The sequence below is a fragment of the Centruroides vittatus genome, unplaced genomic scaffold (assembly GCF_030686945.1).
Source record: "Centruroides vittatus isolate TY-2023 unplaced genomic scaffold, ASM3068694v2 contig_10, whole genome shotgun sequence".
In the NCBI taxonomy this organism is placed as follows: domain Eukaryota; kingdom Metazoa; phylum Arthropoda; class Arachnida; order Scorpiones; family Buthidae; genus Centruroides; species Centruroides vittatus.
This window is the reverse complement of record NW_027120658.1, coordinates 6,685,251-6,709,083: the sequence shown is the minus strand read 5'-3', so window position 1 is coordinate 6,709,083 and position 23,833 is coordinate 6,685,251. Positions and strand designations below refer to the sequence as shown.

General features: G+C 27.8%; 1 protein-coding gene across 2 annotated transcripts in view; it reads left to right on the top strand.

Moving 5' to 3' along the window:
• Window positions 1-23,833, top strand: part of LOC136978323 (solute carrier family 41 member 1-like) — a 34,815-nt gene that overhangs the window by 4,812 nt on the left and 6,170 nt on the right. The window contains exons 1-4 of one of the 2 annotated variants that reach the window (XM_067274113.1): window positions 15,577-15,626; window positions 16,540-16,636; window positions 16,744-16,878; window positions 19,669-20,302. In XM_067274113.1, coding sequence (XP_067130214.1) covers window positions 19,685-20,302 — 618 coding nt within the window. In that variant the 5' untranslated portion in view covers window positions 15,577-15,626; window positions 16,540-16,636; window positions 16,744-16,878; window positions 19,669-19,684. Of the gene's footprint in view, window positions 1-15,576; window positions 15,627-16,539; window positions 16,637-16,743; window positions 16,879-19,668; window positions 20,303-23,833 lie in introns of those variants that run through there. The other variant, XM_067274061.1, reaches the window with a different exon arrangement.

The following is a 23,833-nucleotide window of genomic DNA, read 5'->3' as shown; positions in this document are numbered from 1 at the left end:
CAGTTTTAATATTCATTGAGTAGTCTAATTTAATTAGCATCGTTAGGAATAAATTTACCTTGAGAATATTTAAAGACCTATTCTAAAATAAATCGTAATATAACCGGTGGTAGTTAATGATTTATTGTTATTTATGCGTAATAACGTTAGGGAAAAATAAAATTTGGAATTTACCCTCCAGTTAATAAATCTGTCGGCAGAACAAACATTTATATCAAAAGAATTGAATGCAACGTGATAGAAGCGTGCAATTTCCCGCCATTCGGGACAAGTTGCAACCGTGAAGGATATTGACGTCATAATCGGTCCACGTGCCATTCCTTCGTAAATACTTCTGTCCACTTTTGTTATCCCTCTTTTACCTTTCTTCGGCTTTAAGGTAAGTTCCTTCTCCTAACGTTGATCTTAAAAAGTATATTTTCATACAAATTGTCCTTAACCTAATATTTTTAATGTCAGTTAACAGCTTTTATTCTATTTTATTTTTCAAATTTGACAAATTCATTGACTAGTATAGACATTTTTCTTAAAAAAAATCGAAATTAGGATACTTTTTCTAACATTACAAGCTACTAAATTTCCTTATTTAATATACTGTACATGGAGTATATTTTAATATAGGCCTATTATATATTATTCCTTTCTCTATAATCTTAAGCTATTAAGTAAGTTTGAGAATTTCAACTAGCAATTTCAATATCCAAAGGTTTACGATGAGGAAATTATACAATATGTATACAGTATATATATACTACAGCATTATCACACACATATAACAATACTGTATATTACTGTATAATATAGTTTAATATACTATGTATTATACTATATTATAATATATATATAATTTTCTCAATTATTTTATGATATAAAAAACGATGGTATTATATTAATCCACGATTAAAGTGTAATTTAGATAAAAGTTGATGCGATAAAGCTCATTTGTTTTATTAAAATAAGCCGAAGACGAAGAGAATAAATGGTATTTTAGTAAGTAGGACACAAAGTTAAACATAGGTTTGAATATATTTTTTATATTTTTCTCTTGCATTCTTTAATATTCCCCAGAATAATGCCGTATATTTTAAATAACAGATAGTAAAACTCCTTGACATCATAACATTTGGAGGAAACAGGAAACGTTCTCACTAGTAAGACCTGTTGGGCCAACTTACTAAACCTTTAATCTACACTTTTATAACCATAGTTGGATATATTCGTTTCTTTAAATTTATAAAGGACTTTGTAAATTAGATTAGCCTTTATATATACATAAACTCTTAACAGTTCTGGTTTCTGGTTTTATTTTCTAAAAAGAGTTCAAAGGTTTCCGTTTTGATTTAGTTAAATTTTTAAGTCGTGTGTTTTAGTTTCGAAATGGTTTAAACTTCTTTAATATTTCGAATTAAATTCTATAAACGTGTATTATATATATATATATTTATTATATTCGTGTAGGTTTTGTATATTGATGTACAGTAAACAAGTAGGTGCTTAGGAGTTATATTTTTAGTATTTTTACATTCCATAAATAGAGAATATTTCGTAAAATATTTTATTTAAAAAATACTTGCTTAGAAAGCTACTTATAAACAAAATTTGAAGCGGAAAAGTCCATAAAAATATTTAATATAGTAGTTTTAAATTGATCTTACAAATATTTTATGCACTTCGTTCTATGGATAAAAATTTTTAATTTTTCCTAGAATAATCAAGTACAGTTAAAAGTATTTCTCAGAATTCGTTAAATTTAGTAATTATCCAGATTCAAATCTTTGTTAACTGATAGTAGCCTACAGTAGCGAATAGATAGTAGCTATTATTGATACTCGCGCTTTTTCCACTACATTAAATCTTTACTTTCAATTTTCTATCAAAGTTTTTCCGTTTTAAGCTGATCTTTAAGTGCTTATTATAATGTTATCGCACGTTACTTATCTGTAGACTGCCAGAAATTTGAGAAAAACGAATGTGTAAACAGTCTCGGACCTTTCAAAGACCACCTTGTGTGCTCTCCCTGGTAGCCTTTGGGCATATACTCGACCCATTGACTGTGCCAAAACCAAGAAGTCCTTTCCTATTGTTTAAGGTTTCGTTCACTCTTCCGTTAGTCTGGTAAATATTGTTTAAACAGCATTTCTTTCTTAAAGTTAAGAGATTTTTCTACATATATTCAGTTAAAAACAACATTTAAAACATATACAGGTAATTATAATTTAATTTGAATTTTATATATTCGCAGAAGTCGAATTTATCTTGTGAAAATGTAAAGCTGAAGCTTTCATTTGTTTATTTTTAAAGTTTAAATGATGTCGAAAGAAAGATTTATTTAGTATAAGAAGTAATTACTAATTATAGAATATAAAACTAATTAATAACCGTTAATAATTAAATTTTAGTAGTAGAAAACTAATAATTTTAATATGAGAATTTCGAGTGGTTTTTAAGTACAGTATATTTGGAATATTTGAAGGAATATTTTCAGTACAAAAGAATTGCATGAATTGTTGAATATTTCAACAGTATCAAAGAATATTTCTCATTATTTCTATAGAATCTACGGAAGGGAAGTATTGTTAATGATAAGGAACGTCGTCATTCCAATCGTTTGTATAGAAACATTCCTCACAAAGCCGTCGCGCATGAGATGCTGCTTCACTTACACATTTTACAGAAATATAAAAATACTATGTTACTTTATTATCAGTTTTATGAAATATATGTTTATTATTGGCTGTAAATTAATTAATTATATTATACATGTTTACATAATTACCATTGAATAATTTTAGTGAAGTTCTTTTAATTATTTGCTATAATGAATTGCTAATTCTTGGGAAAGTTTATTAGGAATACTTAGGAATCGAGATAAGACTAATAAAACAGTGGCCCTTATACCTTCATTGGGTCCAAGTGAATTTCAATCAGGGGACCCCAGGTACAGTTTCGACAATAAAAGATTGGTTTGGGTTCCCTGTTGATAGGGTCCCCAGACAATTGCCCTTTTTGCCCATAGGACAACGCGCCTTTCAAATTAGCTTTAGCTAATTTAGTTTTAGATTTTCTTCTGAAATTTACTTGTTCTTATTCCGAGATTTTCTTAGAATTTTTAACAGAGGGAAAGTATGGCCATCGGTCAAGTAATGATCCTTAAGATTTTTACATTTTTGGATTCATGGACCTTGAAACGTCGAGAAATACAAAAAATTCGAGGTTTTTTTTCTGTATGTAGGGACGTTAGTGTGTGTTTGTTCAACCACTTTGATGCTTAATAATTCCTGTGCTTTTCGTCGAAAATTTCTGAAATTTTTCAGGGCGGTTTGTATATTAGGGGGATTGATGCTATTAAATTTTGGTCGAGAGGGTGGGGAGATAGAGGGAGGTCGTGTATCATATCTCGAGTAGGTCGAATTTAATTAATGACGATTTTATCGTTATTAGCATTTACAATTTTTCTTTTAAAATAAAACCTATCCCTACATTCAAAATTAAGCTTTTTGCCATTTTATAATTAAAACATTTTAAAAATGTTAAAATAAAGCATCATAAGAGATGGCGTCACATTCAGTTTTAAATGTTGCCAGGAAAGTTAAGCAACTCGTTGCTATATTTTTTCTTAGAAACTTAAGGCTCCAAACGACGTTTCAAGCAGGCCATCCAGAATACAGCACAGAAATCTTCGATTGATTTCACCCTGCTATGACGATTCACTTCGATTAGCTGCATTATTCTTAGATTCAAACTGCATTGTGTTTCGCTGCATAGGACATGCTTCTCCTAACAAATCCCCTTCCAAGTTGAACTCAAAGCTACCTAATTACATATATCATCTTTTAAGTAGGTTCACACTTTAGATGAGAACTTTCAAGTGTTTTATAGTAATAAAAATACAAAACTCACTAATACAGTGTTGTTTTCAATAAGCACAGCGCACGAAACACAATAGTACGATAGGAACACGTGTCTGCTGTCGACGAGTTAATTAAAGGAGCCCTGAGGGATGTTCAGGTTGGCTCGTGGAATAGTTCAACTCAGCGTAAGAGAGGGGAGGCCAGATGGGAAACATACGGAAAAATATATATTTTTCAAGTGAAAGGTTACAAATACAAATGCATTTAAAATGATATTTATACGGTACTTAAAGGAATTTAGGGAACTAGCCTAGTTTCCACAGTCCATTCACGGCACTGAAAATTATGTAGTGAAATTGAGACGGCCGGATGGCCGAGTGGTTAGGATGGAGACCTACAGCTTTGGAGGACCCGAAATAGAATTCAGACGGGTAGAAAATCTCCGGGAAGTTTTCAGGGGATTTGCCCCTCCCAGACTACCCTGCGTCCCTTTTTTGGTCTGACTGAATCCATAAAGGGCTTGCTAAAAAAAGCACTTGTTAGTACCTACAGGGGGAAAAGAATTTTAAACAATTAATGAAATTATCTATGCAGTGTTGTTTCGTTTACCTAGAATAGTCGATATGAATTTTTAACAGTAATGTTTCCATATCTGTTTGATTGACACATCTAGAAATTCCACAGACGTATTCTACTTTATCAAGGATTTTTCTTGATTATCTTTGTTCTATTTAATGTTTAGCAATTTTTATAATTGCGCGTATTTGTGTAAGAACTTCGGTTTTTGATTCAAGTGGATCTCGTAAATCCCTTATAAGTTGCTTCTCAGTTAAAAGCTATAGTTTTTGAGAAATAATACGTTATTATAAAGGCCAAACAAGTCTTCGTTTCGAATATTATACACGTAAGTATTCTTAATAAACGAGAAAATATATGTTGAGTATAATTTAAAGATTTTTAAAGATTAGATGCTAAAATATGTCATGAATTATGAATTATTAGGTTTATAGAATCATTTAAGAATTAGAAATTAACTGTTTGATTAAATGTTATAAGCGTAATAATAGACTACAATTTAAATTGTTTTAAACTATTTTGGACTATAATAAATTAGTTTTAATTTGTATTTATCTTAACTAAAATTCAAGGATCAGTATACAGATATTTTCATCACATTCCCTATTTCTTGGAGTCTGCATAATTTGCTAAACAATGAATTTATTAGTAATTTTTCTGAACACAAAGAAATCACATCCTTGAGTACTTTTCTTTTAACAAAGGAACAAGGAGTGTCGAATCGTCCTCAACTCACGAATGTTCACTTTTATTTGTTTATTTTGTTTAAATTGTTGTACACATCCTATACATCCCTATTGTTTTTCATTAACCTATTCCTTAATTCTTAATTTACCTCCAAAGTATGAAGGACTTTGTAGAATGTGTAGTATGTGTAGTACACTGTTGCAAAAAAGTCGACAACCATTAACTGAATCTTCAGAATCTAATTTAATTCACGTAAAACAGCATTATTGACATGTTTCACAGTTGACTCTTCTGGGATATTTTGGATTGGTTACTTTTTCCAAGCATCAGAAAATATCACTTTCAACGCCATACCTAATATTTCTCTTTAAGTGGACACGATATATCAATTAGCATCAAGAAGAAAGATGTAACTCGGTAACTAAAATGGTAGATGTGTACCTACTGTACATAGAGATTAATTTCGTACTGTATCGATATCAAAGAAAAGTGGTCGAGAGGATCGTCTTCACAAATTATCTAATTTGATCTATTTTTATTAACAATAATTAATGAAATTTTCGATTTAAAGTTTAAATCCCTCTTCGAACTTACTTGTATATTACGAATGTCTTTAATTCGTTCGATTGAGTATAGAATTTCGATGGAATTTCGTCGATATTTATTAAGATATATTAAAAACTAACAAAAGTATATATAATAAAGTGATTATATTTAACTTATAAAAATAGAAATAAAATTTAATTATGTTAAAAATCGAGTGTTTGTCGTGTATAACTCAATGAACCTCTCTAAACACTTTGTCATTCAAACGAAGGAGGAATATATAATGAATTTATTGTTTGGATGTATTGTGACGCACAAAATCAATGAAAACGTGCCAATATTTATTAATAGAATCGAACTTTTAGATCGAATTCAATAAATATGTGAACTTTTATAAATTTAAACTGTTATATATATATATAGGCCTATATATTTGATTTAATTGAAAATTTGAGTGAGAAGATAATTTAAAGTCATTCTACGTGTGTGCTGTTGGCTAAATTCATCTTAAATTCTTTATTATACACGAAACAAGTCACGTTCTCTTTATTTATGTATTGTTCTCTTAAATTATGAAATAATTTTCTATAATTTCTTCATTTCAATTTTTTCTTCTTGATATTCGTCATTATACGGTATATTATATTGTATTATATAAAATGTCCTTGTTTATTTCGACGTTTCCATTTCATTAACGGTCGAAAATATCACTAAAGCATTAATTTCCATCAGGTAATTACAGAATAAAATTATACAAATGACATTAAAATATATTTCTTAGAAGTGATAAATAATTATTTAGAAATAATATATTCTTATATATATATATATATATTGTTAAAATGTTTGTCTCCGGGGTTCAAATATCTGTCGTTTAATTAGTCGTATACCTTTAACAATGGCCACCTCCACACCTGTCGCATATTCTAAAAAATACTTCCATTGCTTGCTAGTTATTAAAATATTTGAAGTTTTTTTTTTTGAAAGATATTATTTGAATCGAATTTTAATGATTTTCTAATAATCTAAATGAGAAATTTCTGAATTTTTAACTCTGACCTCGCTCGCCACGACCTTGATATAGTATACGACACGGATATTTTTTTTTAATGTAAGAGAAATAAAAGAGCTAGAGGAAGCTTACAATATACTATCAAAGGGAGTTCAATTATGACTTTTGCGAAAGAAAAAGCATCGATTGCATTTATGCCAAGGTTTATCAGATTTTTATTGTTTTTTATTCGTTATAATTGAATGCGCCTTCGATTGTTAAATAGATCTATCATTTTACTACACCATTCTTCTATTCATTACTCCTTTCGTATACTTATTTCAAGGTTATAGCGTGACTAAAATGTATATAGGTACTGTACGCATCTCATAACACCTGTATCATGTTGTTGCCCTTGATGATGCCTCTATGATCCAATGTATTCGTACGTCATCGAAACGGAATTCTGATCGCGTCGAATCATTTCCGACTTCTTACTTTCGTCACACTAGCGTCATAGTGACGAAACGAATTTTCCACTTATTTATCTGAACATCTCGGACCATCGATTTAATTGCCCTGTATCACTTAATGGTTTGCATATAATGCTACATATTAAGTATGGAAAACCCGTTTCCTTTCCAGATAATATCTATCTTGCCAATAGAATTTGAAACCGTTATATCTATCTGTTTTATTTTTAATTATTAATGTTATTTTTTAACGTAGCTATGGCATGTATATGTTGCAAATGTAAGCACTTATCTCCCGTCTTCTATTATTTTTTAATATTTTATTTAAAAAAAAAACAAGGGAGATAATCTATTGACAATCCTCTTAAATATTTATAATGATTCGCAAAGTAAAATAAAGGATTTACATCTGAATTATCTAATTTTATCTCATGTTTTCATGATATTTTTTGTCGTTTTAGACGTTTGTTTAAAGATTTCTGGTCTAGAATGTTAAATGTAATAAATGCGTTCATTATTTGACATGGTGTTAAATCAATACACATAAACTTCTCCAAGATGTTACAAGTTCTATGACGAGTAAACAGGCTATATACTAAGAAATCACTGTAGTTTATACTCATTATGCTTAAAGGAAAACTAGAAAATCTTCGACTTGTTCAGTAATCGATCAGATACGATACGATCGACGAATTGATCGATCGTATCGTATGGAAACAATGAATTTTTCCGGGATCAACAGCTTCTAAAGTAGATATATAATTTTGACCTTGTGCAACTCGGAAGTTTCTTATTGTTTTGTCCTTGTTATACAGGTATTAGTTTTTCCAATAAATGCATTTATTCCCGAGTTACTAAGATTTGTAAATACCTACGTCAAGATTTTATCTCGGGCGATAAAGGGCAAATAAAATGTGGCTAATGACCATTTTGTTTAAAAACTTGAGCAATTAAATGCTTGCTTAAGATAGATTATTTATTTATTTTTTAAACTATAAACGTCTTAGAGCACCAATAGGATCTCTTTTTGCATGTCCGTCGTGTCATGATAGTGGGTTCGATCAATTATAAAAGAGGTAAAATATCTGTCGCAAACCACCAAGAAAATTTGAGATTTCGAGTTGGATTCGAACTCGAATTGGATCAGACTGACATGTTGACATATTTATCACCCGGATGTTTCCTAGGATAAACTATAATTATAAATAAAAGAAACATTTTACAGCATTCTTTTATAATTTCTAATATTCTAACCCCTCATTTTATAGTAATAAATTACACATATATCGAATTATTGATCCTATTTACGTTGAATAAAATCTGAAAAAGTATTCAAAAATTTCCTGATGAGAATGTATTTTAAATATTAAGTTTTTCTTAATAAATTATGAAATCAGCGACTGTTTTATGTTATGTCCACAATGGAATTTAACATATTTTAATATTACTAGGAACAAATAAAACATTCAATTGACTTTAAAATCTATTTTCCTCAGCTGTTGACGGCAATATTGTCGAGAAATAAAAAATTTATGGAGGAAATACTCACTTTCGCTTTTATCTATACAATTTATTAAGGGTTTAAGACTATAAAAATTAACTTCTCGTATAGAAATTTAAATTTTTTCAATTCTTTTTGTGAAAATTTTCTTTAAAAATAAGTGGTTTTTTAAATGACACAGGAATTTCTTAGACGTGAAATATATATTTTGCATAGAAAGAGTGACTTATAGAATGTTTACACTGTATTTATAATACGTAACCGTACTTTTATCTGTAATTATTCCACTATTTAAAGGAAATAATGAAAGATATACTAATAATTATTTATGAGGCTACTTGTATAAAATAGATATCGAAAACAGTATAGATACTTGCATACTTGCAGAGAGATACTTGCATAGAGAGATGCTGAAAACAGTATTTTCTCAAAGATAAGCCCCTGTGTAAGATTCTTAAGGGGGTAGAATTAAAAAGCACATTCTTTTTCATAACGTAGTTTAATAATTTTTATATTACACAAGTAAATACAGTATATAGAGTAACAATACAGTAGCCTAAGCAGGAACTGAACGAGTCGAAACACAGGTAAATATAAGTTATTTAATATACACACGTTATTTAGTGTTTTAATACTTTCCAAATGAAATATGTTGAACCCCAAAACTTTCCATGCACCGCCATGCTCGAATAGATATTTAAAAAATATGATAGAAGAAGAAAAAAAACTATGAATGAAGACGAATGATGAATCTCGTAAGTACTATCCCAAGACTGTTTTGTAACACAATACAGTATTATGAATATTCATCTAGTTGAGACTGATTATTTTATTTTTGCAATAAGACTTTGCAGGAGTCAACTCTTCATCATTAATTTTTTGTAATGACATTAGTGAATCAATTAGCGATGATATTTCAATTAGCAAAACTGAATAATTCTGTCGTAAAAGACGACATTTTAATCTTGAAAAATTTGAATTTCGTCACGAAAGATCCTGGAAAGTGCCACAGATGTTGCTATTTATTTATAATTTTTCGTTTTATTCTTTTTTAGCACTCTTCAGAGTCTTTCTTGCAACTCAAAATTAATAAAATCAAATTTCAAATTATTGTTTATAAGTTATGCGGAATTGTGTTATCAGACACAAAGTTTCCCTCTTTATTTTGGAATAAATTGGAGGAGCATATTCGATAATTCTAAAATACCGTTCAAATTTTTAAAATATTCTACGAAAATTTGTACAAAAGTTAAATTTTTTTTTTCCTTTTTTAAATCAAGAACAAAACAAGTCATTTTAACTTCATATTTATACGAATGTAACCCACGTCATAATACATTTTAACCGCGAGGAAACGAAGTAGCACCACCTAAAAGTTATAAAAATCATTTTTACACACTTAAATAAAATTTTTATTGACTTTTCTTTCTTTTTTCCATCAATTAACCTACTTTACATTCGAAAATATATTTAAATTTTAATGAAGAAAGGCGAAATGTAGCCATTAAGAATCGAATCTGACACCTCTCGCGAACGAGATAAATTCTATTTTTTGTTTATAAAAGTATAAAAAACATATTCTAACGATAGAATAATCAATTATTGTGAATGAATATTTTAAAATATTTTAATTTTATTTGTATAAAATGACTAATGACCGACTCAATATTCTGTAAAACCGACAAGAATGCAAATTACTAAATTAACGCGAATACTTTTTTTTTAATCAGTGAAACTAAGAAGTGGAAAAAATTTTGGTAAATAGGTTGTGTGTTGTTTATATTTTCTAACTAATTAGTATTCATTCGATTGAAAAATAACATAATAAACTTATTTGTTTAAATATCATTATTAAGCGCTTTTAACAAAGAATATTAAGCTATGATAAGAATTTCTCTTCTCATTATTCGTAAACATTTTAAGTAGAAGGGGCAGTGAAATTTATAATTTTTGTTATTTTTGGTAACATTTTAGTGGCCGATATCGTAGATGACATATTAAAAATCATGATGAATATTTACAATTAAAAACAACTGGCGTTTTATGTTTATTCACTATGGCTGTACTTGATGATACACTTATAAATGGGCCTCTGGGTCCTGGCTCGTAACGCCAAATTTTGGAACTAATGTTTTGTTTTTCTCTTATTAGTCATGGGAAACAATAGTCACTAATAAGGGAAACAACAATTTATAATAAATTATTAACTAAATAGCTAAGTACGAGTATTTCAAGTAATTACATGGAACTTGAGACAGAGAGACTCCACTGGTCCAGGGTGCGTATAACTTCGGGATTGATTGTACTTATCATTCTTCTTCCTATTTTAATAAATTCTGTTAAATGATTTACCTATATTTAATTACTTATAGCTTATAAATTATTTTCATACTACCGAATGTATCACTAAACGTGTGTTGTTCGAATTAAGAATTGATATGTTTGATTTTTATCTCGAATTTTTGTCACATTAAATGTTAAATATTCGTCTAATTAATGATTATTTTTTGTTAGTGGACGTTCTGAGTGAAAAGAGAAGAATATTATATATTTAATCGTTGTATATAAGTTTATTTTTTCTTATTTGTCTCTATGAGAGATGGGAATTTCGGATTTTCCACGTAATAACTGTGAAGCATAGTTTTACGAAATCGTGCTCTTTGAAGTTTTTCATTTTTCAAAGTTAAAAATGCTTAAATTAGCTTACAAAACGTAAAAATAGTGATTTTGGTATATAAATAAATTTAAAATGAAGTTTTAATGACAAAAATTTTAAGCATTTCCACGTTATAAACGTGATTTAAAATCGATTTTAAATCACGTTTATAACGCGATTGATTCAGCGATTTTAAATCACGTTTATAACGCGAAAACATTGATTCAGCACATTCCGCAAATTAACCGCAAATGATATGCTTATAGTTATTATAAAAAGTGTAAAAAAACAAAAATATGAATAATTATACGAAAAAATAACCTTTATTCATTCAAAATTAACAAATAATTAAATCAAACGTGAAAATGAGTAGCTTAGTTATGACCTACCTTGGTTATTTTAAACGGGCAAAACAGGCTAATTGAAGTATGATTCAGCCTGTGTTTTAACCAAGAAGTGATTTTCCTAGTTGTGTTTGACCCGCGTGGGAACGAACCCATGTTCTTCGTCTGCGTGTTTTATTTTCGTTTAATTGGTCATAGTAAAATATATATACAGTTCAGCTGATGTAACACGTCGCCATATATTACCGATAAACTTTAGCTTAGGATTGAAAACATTTTCCTCATTGGGTATCATAAAGCATATATTTATAATTATCATCCTTAAAATTTAATTTAAAATACATATTAATTTTACTTAAAGCACTATTCTAAATTTGCATATTTTTTATCATTTTTTCTTTCTTTTTTTCTTGAGTTACGTGTTGCCTTAGTTTATTATTGCAGAATGGATGTGCAATATCGACAAATTGAGGTACAAAGTTCACTGCACTCTCTTATTACTAGTTATAATTTTAAATTCAAATTATACTTTTATAAAGGAACCATCGTATTAAATTGTACGAACGTACTATATAAGCTTCAAATTAGTAAAGTTTCAACCTCTAAAATTATATTAATTATCAAATTTTTTACATTTTATTTAAAACTTTGTCATATTAAACACGCAAAAGAATCCGAAATTTAAACTGTTTTTCTTAAACACAAGCTTAAAAGGCTTTTTAAACTAAATATATACACAATTTAGAGTGACAATTTCTTTTTAATTTGTGAAATAAGTAAAAGGGACTAATATTTAAATTCCTTTTGCCAATTTAGTTTGTATAATTCCTAATAGTTTATGAATCTTTCAAGTAGGAAAATCATTCGATGTTCATTAATAATGCATACAGTGTATACAGTAGTTTGCCTGAACGGGAACTTGGAAACTTCTTTTATCCGGAGATGGGAGGGCCGAGAGGCTCCTTCTTCCTAGAAGTACAGAAAATGGGAGAAAACAAATGCCCTTCTGCCTTAAGGGTGTAAACTCTCCCTCATTTTTCCTGATGTAGGTCTATACAAAGCAAACTCGATCGGTATATTTACCGTACACAATTCGAATTATTTTTTACTTGTGTTCGTCCTCACTCTGCGATAATATGAAAATTAAGATATTTTTGAAAACGATATTAAACTTTCGACAATTAATATTAATTTTTCGATTTTCAATATTGTATTTAATGATGATAACGGCACATTTGCATTTTTATGAGGTTGCTCGTAAGTCTCGACATTGTGGTAAATCTAGACTTTTAATATTATTTATACAGCTTAAATTATAATTTTAAGTATAAAAATTTGTAAGAAAAAGATTCTTGCTTTATATACACGAATTTTATATTTTAATGTCATTTAATAAATCTGGTAATAATTCCGTTTTATAATAAATCATGTTACAATAAAAGATAATTCTGTAAAATATTTAATAGTTTTTTTTTTCTCTTGCAACATACTTTACATTCTTTTGATGATAATCTGAAGCATGACTTTGAAAAATTAAAATTTATGATCATCAAAATTATTTTTATGCAAAAATCCTTGATTTAAACAGTTAGTTATTTCAAAATCTCACATTGTTTGAGATTTATATACAGGCTTATATGATCAGTTAGAGATTTTAGTAAAAATAAAATAATATTTAACTTATAGTAAAAGTAGAGGAAATGTTTGGAGATAAATACAGTTATTGTAATTTCTTATAAAACATTAGAAATTAAGTGTTTATAGACCAATTTAGAGTAGAATAATCACGTTTATTCCCCATTATTGTATAAATAACTCGTGTAAAAACATATTTAATGCATTTTTATTTAAATTGTAATATGATTATTTACGTTGTATTATCTAATTATTTTATTCATGCCATTTCTAATTGTTCTAAATTGTATTTTTAAGCCTGTTTGTTGTATTATTTCTTGTTCTAGGTTCTGCATGTTCAGCTCCTTTGTTAAGGTTCTATTTGGGGGCCATCTTTTATCTATTATGTCTTATACAGCTTGTCATTTATGGCATTTTTTCTGTATAAAATAAATATTCATTAACTGTAAGGTTAAATATAATTAATTTTGCTCTAATTTACTATAGAAGTAAGCAAAATCGCAAAATCTTTAAGTATTTATTTATTAAAATTATTTAATTTTATATAATCTGAAAGGGTGTAGAGCTGAATTTGTAACGGTGCTAGAAGTGAATATTCACAGTTATAATGAGGAAAGTTTTTTTTTAAATTTTTTAAATAATTATATTTTCTTCCATAAAACACTATATTTTTGTTACTATTTATAAAATTTAATAAAGATTTTACAGTCGTATAATTACATTGTCCAACTTTAAATGGAAACCTTTGTTACACCTTCACAACTACTTAATTTTTTGAAATATATTCTTTCACAGAAAACCAAGAAAAACTGAAATCAAAATAATGGAAAACATTCAAAATTTCCATTATTTATATTTATCTGATTAATGATTTCATAAACTAATCCGATATTCTATGAAATGACTCGTTTCTAGTGCCATATTTATCTATATACAATTAGTGTGACGTTTTTCATGCGTGTCGTAACGTATTATTTTAAAGGATATTTTAAACAGTTTTTATTCCTCTCTTTCCTCTATACGAAAGAAGTCCTACAGAACACATCTTCTTAGTTATAAGTACCTACAAGTATATATTTAACAGTACGAGCTGGAAAATAGAGGTGAATCTTCTGTATTTTTTTCCTAATTTACTGTTTAAAATATGCTAACTAGTGACTAAATAGTTTTAATAATAGTTTTAATCCAGTCAACAATCTTTATTCGAGATGATTAGGTTAAAAAAAAAAAACTGTCGCCAAATGACAAGTTAATGTCTTTTTAGCATATTCACTCGAACATTTTGTTAACACAATTAAACAATTCTCGTCTTACGTACTCTACTTAACCTTAATTTAAAAATAAAAAGAAAACATTATTAACTTTATATTCTTAGAATCTGTATATGGAGTAGTTCATATTATAGAAGTGATACATCACTGCAAGACTCGTGTTTAATCACCAAACTCCTGGTACTTGGCGGACGAATTGTTACAAATCTAATCTGTTATTAATTATTTCGAATAATCGTTCAGCTGTAAGAACATAAAAAATAATATTTTTGTAAACGATAAATCATAATTTTCGTGTTTTTATCCCTAAAAAAACACTTCATCTTCTGTAAGAAAGCTCGTGAATTCCCATACTTTTTGCTCTTGCATAGTTATGTGAAATGTAATTATCTTTAGAAAAAAAATTAAATTATGGAAGATTCGTCATGGCATTTAATTGAATTATATAATATTTTGATGCTTATAAATGATATATATAATTTTTTATTGTGTAAAAACTGGTTATAAACAGGATTTTAACAGGACGTGATGTCAATACTGATTTCATAATATATATATATTATTTGGAATTATTTTCGATCGAGAAAATTAAGTAATTTGAATTAATTCCATTTAAATATTACGCTTTATTTTGTTAATAATTACGTAATTATTATTATTTTTGAAGCATTAATTTAACCGAGTAAGAGTTAATTCTCTACGATACTATAAAGATTATTATTTATTTGCTCAACCTGATCTTAAGTTAACCGGAAAAACTGAACACAGCTTATACTTTAATTATATTTAAAATTACAATTAATTAATTCAATAATTAATTCCCCCCACAAAGGAATATATTTAAGGATCTTCCCATCGTAAAGTAGTAATTGTAGTATCGTATTTAACGTTATATAATTTAACATTCGACTGATTAATGCTACCTACGTAGGCCGATATAACCGGAAATGTACGTAGTGTCATGGTGACGTCATCGATAACGTAAATTTTGTAGTTTCTATCTTAAGTACCATTTATCCGTCATCTCTCGTTGTTAATGCAGGATGGCTCCACTTTAAATTATCCTTATTTTTTAGGATTTTCACAGGATTGTGGGTATGATATTGTTTACAAATATATTTATTATTAAATATTTTAAATTTTTGCTTAAAATTTGTCAAATATTTTAAGATTTTTAACTCTTTTCTTATGTTAAATCAACTTTCTAGCAGTTATTGTAATTTTAATTTTATTTATGAATTTTTTTAAATTAAAATCTTTTTTAATAATTCTTTAAATGTGCATAAAATAATAACAGTAGTAATTTAAAAAAATACAATAATTTTATATAGATTTTTTAAAGAGGTTTATTAAATAAAAATTAATTTTTAACCTTACTTTATGTAATTTAAAAAAAAAATAAATGTTTGTTTTATCTAATATTTTAATTATGATAATAATATTTAGAAAGATTGTTAGGCTCTAAAATTGACTTTTTTAAATGAAAAATCAAAGTGTAAACAGTACTCAATGGAGATAAAAAATAATTTGCACTTGTTATACCATTAAGAGAGAGTTTTTTTCATTAATTTATTTAAAATATATTTATTTTTATTATAACCCACAATAAAATAATCATTTTATTTTTATATTAAGATGCTTCAAATCATAATTTATACACAAAAACTAGTACAAATCTGAGTCATTACTTGTAACAAATAAAGTATCTATGGAGTTTTAAGTTTAATTTAATACAATTCGTATTATTATTATTATTTTATTTATTTTTTTTAAAAAAAGAGAAATATTGAAAATCATTCTCTGTACTTCATCATGCTTAAATTTCAAAAATAAAATCAATTGTCAGATAATTAATCAAACCGAAATAAGTCGCTAAAGCATTATGAATTATTCATTCGTTGTTCCGCTTATAATTCGTTTATAATTAAATTACGCAAAAAATTTAAAACAAATTGTATTTTCTTTTTTTAAATGTAGAACATTAATCTAATTTACTTTAATTTTCTAGGATCGACCTTGAAGCGTAGAAAGTTGCATAAAAACTTATTGCAGAATCAATGCAGAAAATAAGCTGTTTATCACCACCACAAAAATAATTAAAACAGGTAAAAAAAAATGAATTTGGCATTTAAATAGAATGTAAACAATGTCAACTTTCATATATTTTTTTAATTTTTAAAAATTTAGAAAAATTTTATTATTATTTTTTTAGCCGATACTTTCATTGAAGCTGAACTTCTTTGCTTGGCTAACAAGCAACTTTAAAAAACTGGAATAGAGAAAGTATTGTAGTGCTTGTGTAATAGAACAAACTGATGCCCGAAGAGCCGTATCTGTAGTTTTTTTAGTAAGTACTTTTTCTGTATTTTCGCTAGACTTTATCCCACCTGTACGTTCGTTTGTATACACCTATATATATATTGCACTTTTATAAACGTAGATAAACTCCTTATCATCTTATGTTTGTTTACATTTATCGTTTATAGTATAATATAACAACTTTTTATTAATGTTTTAATTACTAGTAATAAATTTTCCGTTATTTAACACGGATCTGAAGTTACCTAAGCGGTTATTTTTAATTTATATTAACGTAATTTTAATGCTTTCCATCAGGTGTTGTGGCACTTGTATTTACGGTTGTAACATTTGTAATTTTATAAATATTTGTATTGTTATTTGTATGACAATGTAAAATATTGTAGCATTTTTTTCGTAAATACATTTAGTAACTGTAAACATTTACAGCTGAAGAAATTCATGCAGAGTTTGAGAAAGAATTGAAACGTTTGCTGGTGGCATAGTACAAAACTATACATTTCGTTAAACGATATTTAAGTTTCTGCTTGAGGGATATTCGCTTCAATAATTAATAAATAATGAAATATTAACGTTATATCATTCGTCTATGTCCATTTTATAACGTAACTAAATTAATTACATTCGAGAAATATATATATTTAAAAATACTTTTATGTATTAAAAATACTTACATTTTATTTTATTGACATTTAATAAATAGTTTCTTTGTATTTATTAAAGAAATTAAACGAATATAAACGTGAAGTGTAGAGAAATTTTTAATTGTACTCGCTGAAAATAAGCATCATTTTGATTAAAAATGAAGTCTTACTTTGTTAATTAAATTTCCTTGAGCTCATTTCTTCAAAAGGACGGTGCAGAAAATTCATAAAAATCAAATAAACGAGATCTACATATAATAATTATACGTAAATCGTTACGAATCATTCGTCGAGTTTGAAACTTTTTGATAGTTTTAATTTTAAATCGTGAAGAATATAAAGAAATTAAACGTATCATATTTACAGAGATTTCTATTATAATTTACTTATAATTGGCAACTTCTAAGCATTTTCGTGGTTGCTTATAGAATAATAATGGTATTTTTCATCCATGTTGAATGGCGATGGAATAAGAATATGAATCTTTAATTAAAGCTAGATAAAGCAGCTGTATTATTGTCAAAAGTATGATAAACGTTTACCATAATTTTGTTTCGTAAGTTTTAATGTTTATCTACGTATATCTCTAACCTAAAATTGAATTTTTCACTGTCCATTCAAGTAAAAGCTTCTTTCCTGCCCGTTTTTACCTGGAATGTGAAGAGTTCATTATTATGTTTATGCCAGTATAAGCCGTGTATATATAGGCCTATATTTGCCAGTGTCTGATTAATACAAAATGATAAATTTTGTTGAAGCATAGAGAGAGATTTCTAATGGAAAAACGTCAGAGAAAAACAGAAAAGATTCTTTAAAAGAAGTGGCAACAAGAAATATAATTATATATATATATATATATATATATAGAAATGCTTATATATATATATATATAAGCATTTCTGCAAATCATTTGATGATTAAAAAAAGCAAAATATTTGCCATTTGGCAAATATGCTTATTTTTCTAATCAACTATTTTTGTTTTTTCTTCGTCGACCTCTTGAAGAAAGGAGTTCAAGGAAATTTAACTAAGTCTTCAATTTTAATCAAAATTACGTTTATTTTCAGCGAATGCAATTAAAGATTTCTCCACGCTTCAAATATGCTCATAGTTAATAAGTACAGTAAACACAAACTCATGATTCTTGATAATTAGCAAATAAGTCGCTTTATCCAAGGTGTCTATCGCGACCATAAGCAAAACTAATACTTCTAATCTCGAATTGTTAAATAACAAGTATTAATAAATATAGTACTAGATAATGTTAAAATGAAATAATTAAATGGGAAAAAATGATTTAAATAAGAAAAACTAATATTTATAAAGATAAAACTGTATTCTGTTTAAGTTTGAGTTAAAATGAACCGAGAACAGTATTATTGTTATGTATTAGGCTATTATGTAATAGCGATTGATATCTAACAACTATTATTGTATTCGAGTATACTTACATATTTTTAGAATAGTGTTATCCGATTTAGCATAGTAAAAAGACATATTAAAGAGAGCTATTTTTATTTAGTTGAAAAATTTCATTAACCTCTTTCCGTCGTAATAATTTGTACTAATTAAAGTTAAGCAATTCAATTTTTATTCATTTACAAATGAGGAATGAATCGTTTGACAGTGGTCGTTCATTTTAACATGATGGGCACCGTTCCCAAACAAAACAGATTCGTCACTAAAGATAATATATACGCTGCCAACCCCTCGCAGTTCATGTCTCTTTGTCATAGCACCACTGCAAACGAAGCCAACGATGTTAGGGTGCTAATGACAGGACACATTGCGGTTGTCTTGCATGAAAATTTGTCTGTGCTAGTTACCTGGTACGAGAAGAAACGTGAAGCATCTTGCTGTCTGAAAGGTAGACATAGTTACCTTTGCATCTGTCAGTGCTTGTCTCAAAATCAGACAATCGTCTCTTCTGATAATCTATCTAGGACGTCTAGAGCCTGGCCACTTGTACATGTGCCTTTTACGTAACCACTGCTCGCAACACCTGATCAGAACACCATAGTCAGATCAGAACGGTGCAAACGCATAATGTCCATGATTCTGTTGTTCAGATATGCTTGGCATTTGAACACCTTTAAACAATTAATTAATTTTTATTCATTCACAATTGATTATAGTCATATGTAGTAAAATAAAAAATTAATTATTTATTGCAGATTTTAAAAATTCACAATGACAGCATCCGGAGATCAGACAAGGAGTTTCGACATGAATGCCGTAACCCAACCACCAATAAAAAGTTCGGAAAATAAATTTTTCAAAAATATTTTTTCATTCAGAAAACAAACAGGTAATAATACAACTCCGAATCTAAACGAGAGCCAATCCGATAACGAAAAAATCGCAATGAAAGATATCAGATCGCATTGCAATTCGGAAATAATACCTAAAACAGAATTCGAGAAATTCACTCCGACCAATCAGTTGAAAAAATGTATGTCGGAAACCAATTTAGCAACCGTTCCACACCGAAATGGTTCCGCAGTATTTATTATACCAATGCCAAACGAATGTGAGAAATCAGCCGCATCCATCTTAACTATGGACTCGTGTCTCAGAGGCGATATGACTAATAGCTCGTTTACTTTAACCGCAGAGGGTCTGAGTTTAGATTCGGGTGTTTACGACTACATGGATTCATCGACTCCACCCTATAACTTAAACGATAAAAAAAAATCCTTCGAAAGTAAAGAAGAAACGACATTTTCTTTGGCTTTTCAAGTCTTCGTGCCTTTTATCATCGCAGGAATCGGGACCTGTGGCGCTGGACTTGTCTTGGACTTATTACAAGTAAGCATAATTATTTTTATTGAAATAAATTATTAAATTACTTTTAATTAAGCACTTTTAAATTAAAAATAGTTTATTTAGTAATTGCAAAAATATTAACACTCTCTTTCCTCTATTCAAACTATACTGTGTTGATATACTCGTTTAAACAATACATAAATTTAAACAATGTATTCTTCAATCTTGCAGAACAATTTTCAATATTACATAAGAAATATCACTCCTAGAACAATTTCTTTTTAACTTAATAGAATTATTGCGAAATGTACCGTACGTTATCGTGGATCTCCTATTGTGATCCATTTTTCTATCATATATAATAATTATTTAAATTTTAAAATGACCTATCGCATAACCTTTATACTGCATTCAAGAAGAATTTTAAATTGAGAATCTGTTAGTTATATCTATTTTTCTCTTTCGTGGTTTTATATAAAATTAAGAAAAGTCGTGGTTTTGACCATTACAAGTTGACCACGTAATTTGACATGTGTGCGATGTAACACTGATTAATTTTGTTTGATTTATAGGTTCTTTTCACGTCGATTTATCTCTCTTGCTAGGAAAATAAATCTATAAATGAGAAATTGAATGGCTTATTCAGTGGCTGATAAGATAAATGAATTTAAAAATGAAATTTCGTCTTCTCACTTATCAAAGTGAAATAAATTTAGCGTTTTCTTCATTAATAAATGGCATTTCTGATTGCTCGAGACAAGTAAAATTAATTTAAATAAACATTAATTGTGAAAATAAAAATATATCTTTCGTTCTCGCGGATAATTTTGATTAAAGAAGAGAAAGTAATCCTTATGATCTTAATTGTTTGGAAAATTCCGATTTATTGTTGATTGGATTTAAAATATTGTCATTGTACACTTTCTGAGATAATTGACTTTCCATTTCTTTCCTTAATACTTTCTTTTGTTTTCACTTTTGTTTCGTAATTTATCAATACTTATTTATATTTCATATTCGTTTATACTTGTATAAATCAAGAGATTTAAATTGTTTCGATATTTCACGTGTATTAAGTTATCGTCGATTGTCTTTTCAAAACACAATGCTCACATTTAAATAAAAGATTTTTGTATCGTGACAATTATACTTACTATATTATATATATACTGTATTACATTTTGAATTTATATGCACTACCTATAGCTTTTTCTGTCTATTATTATTTTCTCAGAATCTATTTTTTGCAACCACCATTTCTTGTATGTATATGTATATAATATATATAAAATAATATAATATATTTTCAAAAACTAAGTACTTAAAATAAGGAAAATAAAACGAGCCTCTATTATTTTTTTTATAAATTATTATTAAAGTAATATCTGCCAGAAATAATCATCTTAATGATTACTGAGAAGTCAAGACAGACAAAATGATTGCAAAGGTTTTAACCTTTACAATAATTTAATATAATGAAATGATGGTAAAGGAAAACCTTTACTGTCATCTTGACCTTTACCTTATCCATACTTGTTGGGAATAGTTATATTAAACTTTAAAGCATTTTCTGTTAATCTTCCCTACAAGTGTGGATAAGAATTTCGTTTATTATCCTATGTATCCATTTTGCAGCTTCTTTAATATAATTACATTACGAATTACAGTAGTAGCATTTTGTCTTATCTAAGTGATATGACCCACTTTTTGTATATTATTATATCATAAAAAATATGTTATTTTCTCTACGTCTAGGTCACTATTATGCGTATCATGTTTATATAAAGAGAACTAAATTAATGTTTTCTCGTTATAATTAATCAACTGTTTAGAAATTCAGTATCGTTAGTGTCATTTTGTTGGAACATTAAACGTGATTGTAATCTATTTGTTTTGTTTCTATTTCAACAATTTATATAACTTTGAAAAAAATATTTTTTTTTTCCCGTTATACTTAATAAATTTATAAAGTAATAGTCCTTAATATAAAAAATATAAATTCTATAAAAGGTTTTTTATTGTTTAAATTTGATTGAGGAAAACAAGAACTGCAGTTATTGAATAGATTTCTGTGAAATTTTAGAAGTTAATAGGCCGATTGTTAAATATGAAATTCGTAACGTTATGAACACTGCCAAAATGAATTTATTATTTCTTATGACATATTGCTCAATAATGTGATATATTTTTCATTTTTGGCTCTTTTCACCTTACCAAACAATCTACCGAATTTTTTGTTGGGCTGTATTCATGCCAATTAATGATCAGAAACAAAGTAATATGGCAAGAGATAAGCAGTCAGGCCGCCATAGCTGGACAAATTTAATAATCATCTTCTCAGCCTGTGAGAGGAACTTTTTCCATGCCACATTGAGGGTCAGGCCCATAATGGGGCAGGTGGTGAAGAATGGGGTCTGATATATCCAGGGCTTACCGTCCGTGGCATAATCAATCAGAGTGACTGAATAATATTAATATAATCATCCAAACAAGAAGCAAATTATACAATAATATCTCTTCCTGTTACAAATAACATGATCTAGTATTTATATTTATGACGAATTATTTTCTTTATAAATATTTGTTATTAATAATCTTTCGAATTAAGCAATAAAAATTAGCAGTTGTTTGCTTATAACGTAATATGATGACAAATATAAACAAGAAATACCATTTTTATGGTAAATAAGTGCAAAGTGTTATAGTTTGTGTTGCATTTTATGAAATAATTCAGCACGAAAAACAAGCGCAACACTTAAATTTCACTATGCACATTCTTACTAATATTATAATTTATAAAGAAAAAGAATTATATAAAATATTTTCATATATTTTAAATCGCAATTATCTTTTATATTTAAAATATTTTAATGCAATTAACCGGTTCATCAATTCAGTTCTTTTAATGTTACATTTTAGGATGCATCCGTGCGCATAATACTGTTCAGAATTCGAAGCAACTGTGAAAGTTAGCTCCTAGAATGAAAATAAAATAAAAGTATATTATATTATTCTCTCTTTAATTTAAACATCACGGAATTCTATTCGAGAATTCTAAAAAATTCCGTGTAAAAAGAAATAATTTTGACGTAAAATATACGTCATACTTAACTCTGTTATGTCGGAAATTCAAGGCCATGAGAAGAACATCCGCTAGTATTATGTACTGAAATCATTCGACGATGTCCTCATAATTTATCTTCCCGTAATTTATATACATAAAAATAAGAGATCTTATATTCGATTTTAAATACATATTTATTAAAAATTTATAACTATCTGGGTTATTTATTTGGTTGCAGTGTTAATCAGGTCATTTCCCAGAGTGACAGAATAGGAATGGGAATTCGCTCTCTCCAAATAAAAGGTATTTTTAAAGAACAACGAGCACAGGCCTTCTCTTCTCTGATTAGTCCCTTTACTACATAAGAAAAAAGTTAATTATGTTAACGTTTCTTCAATTTTTCTCGAAGTATAAGAAAATCAACTTGTTCGTATCATCACATCTAAGTAATCTTGAACATACCCTTAATTTCTCGTTTGTAGAAACTTCTATAGTATTATCGTATTGAT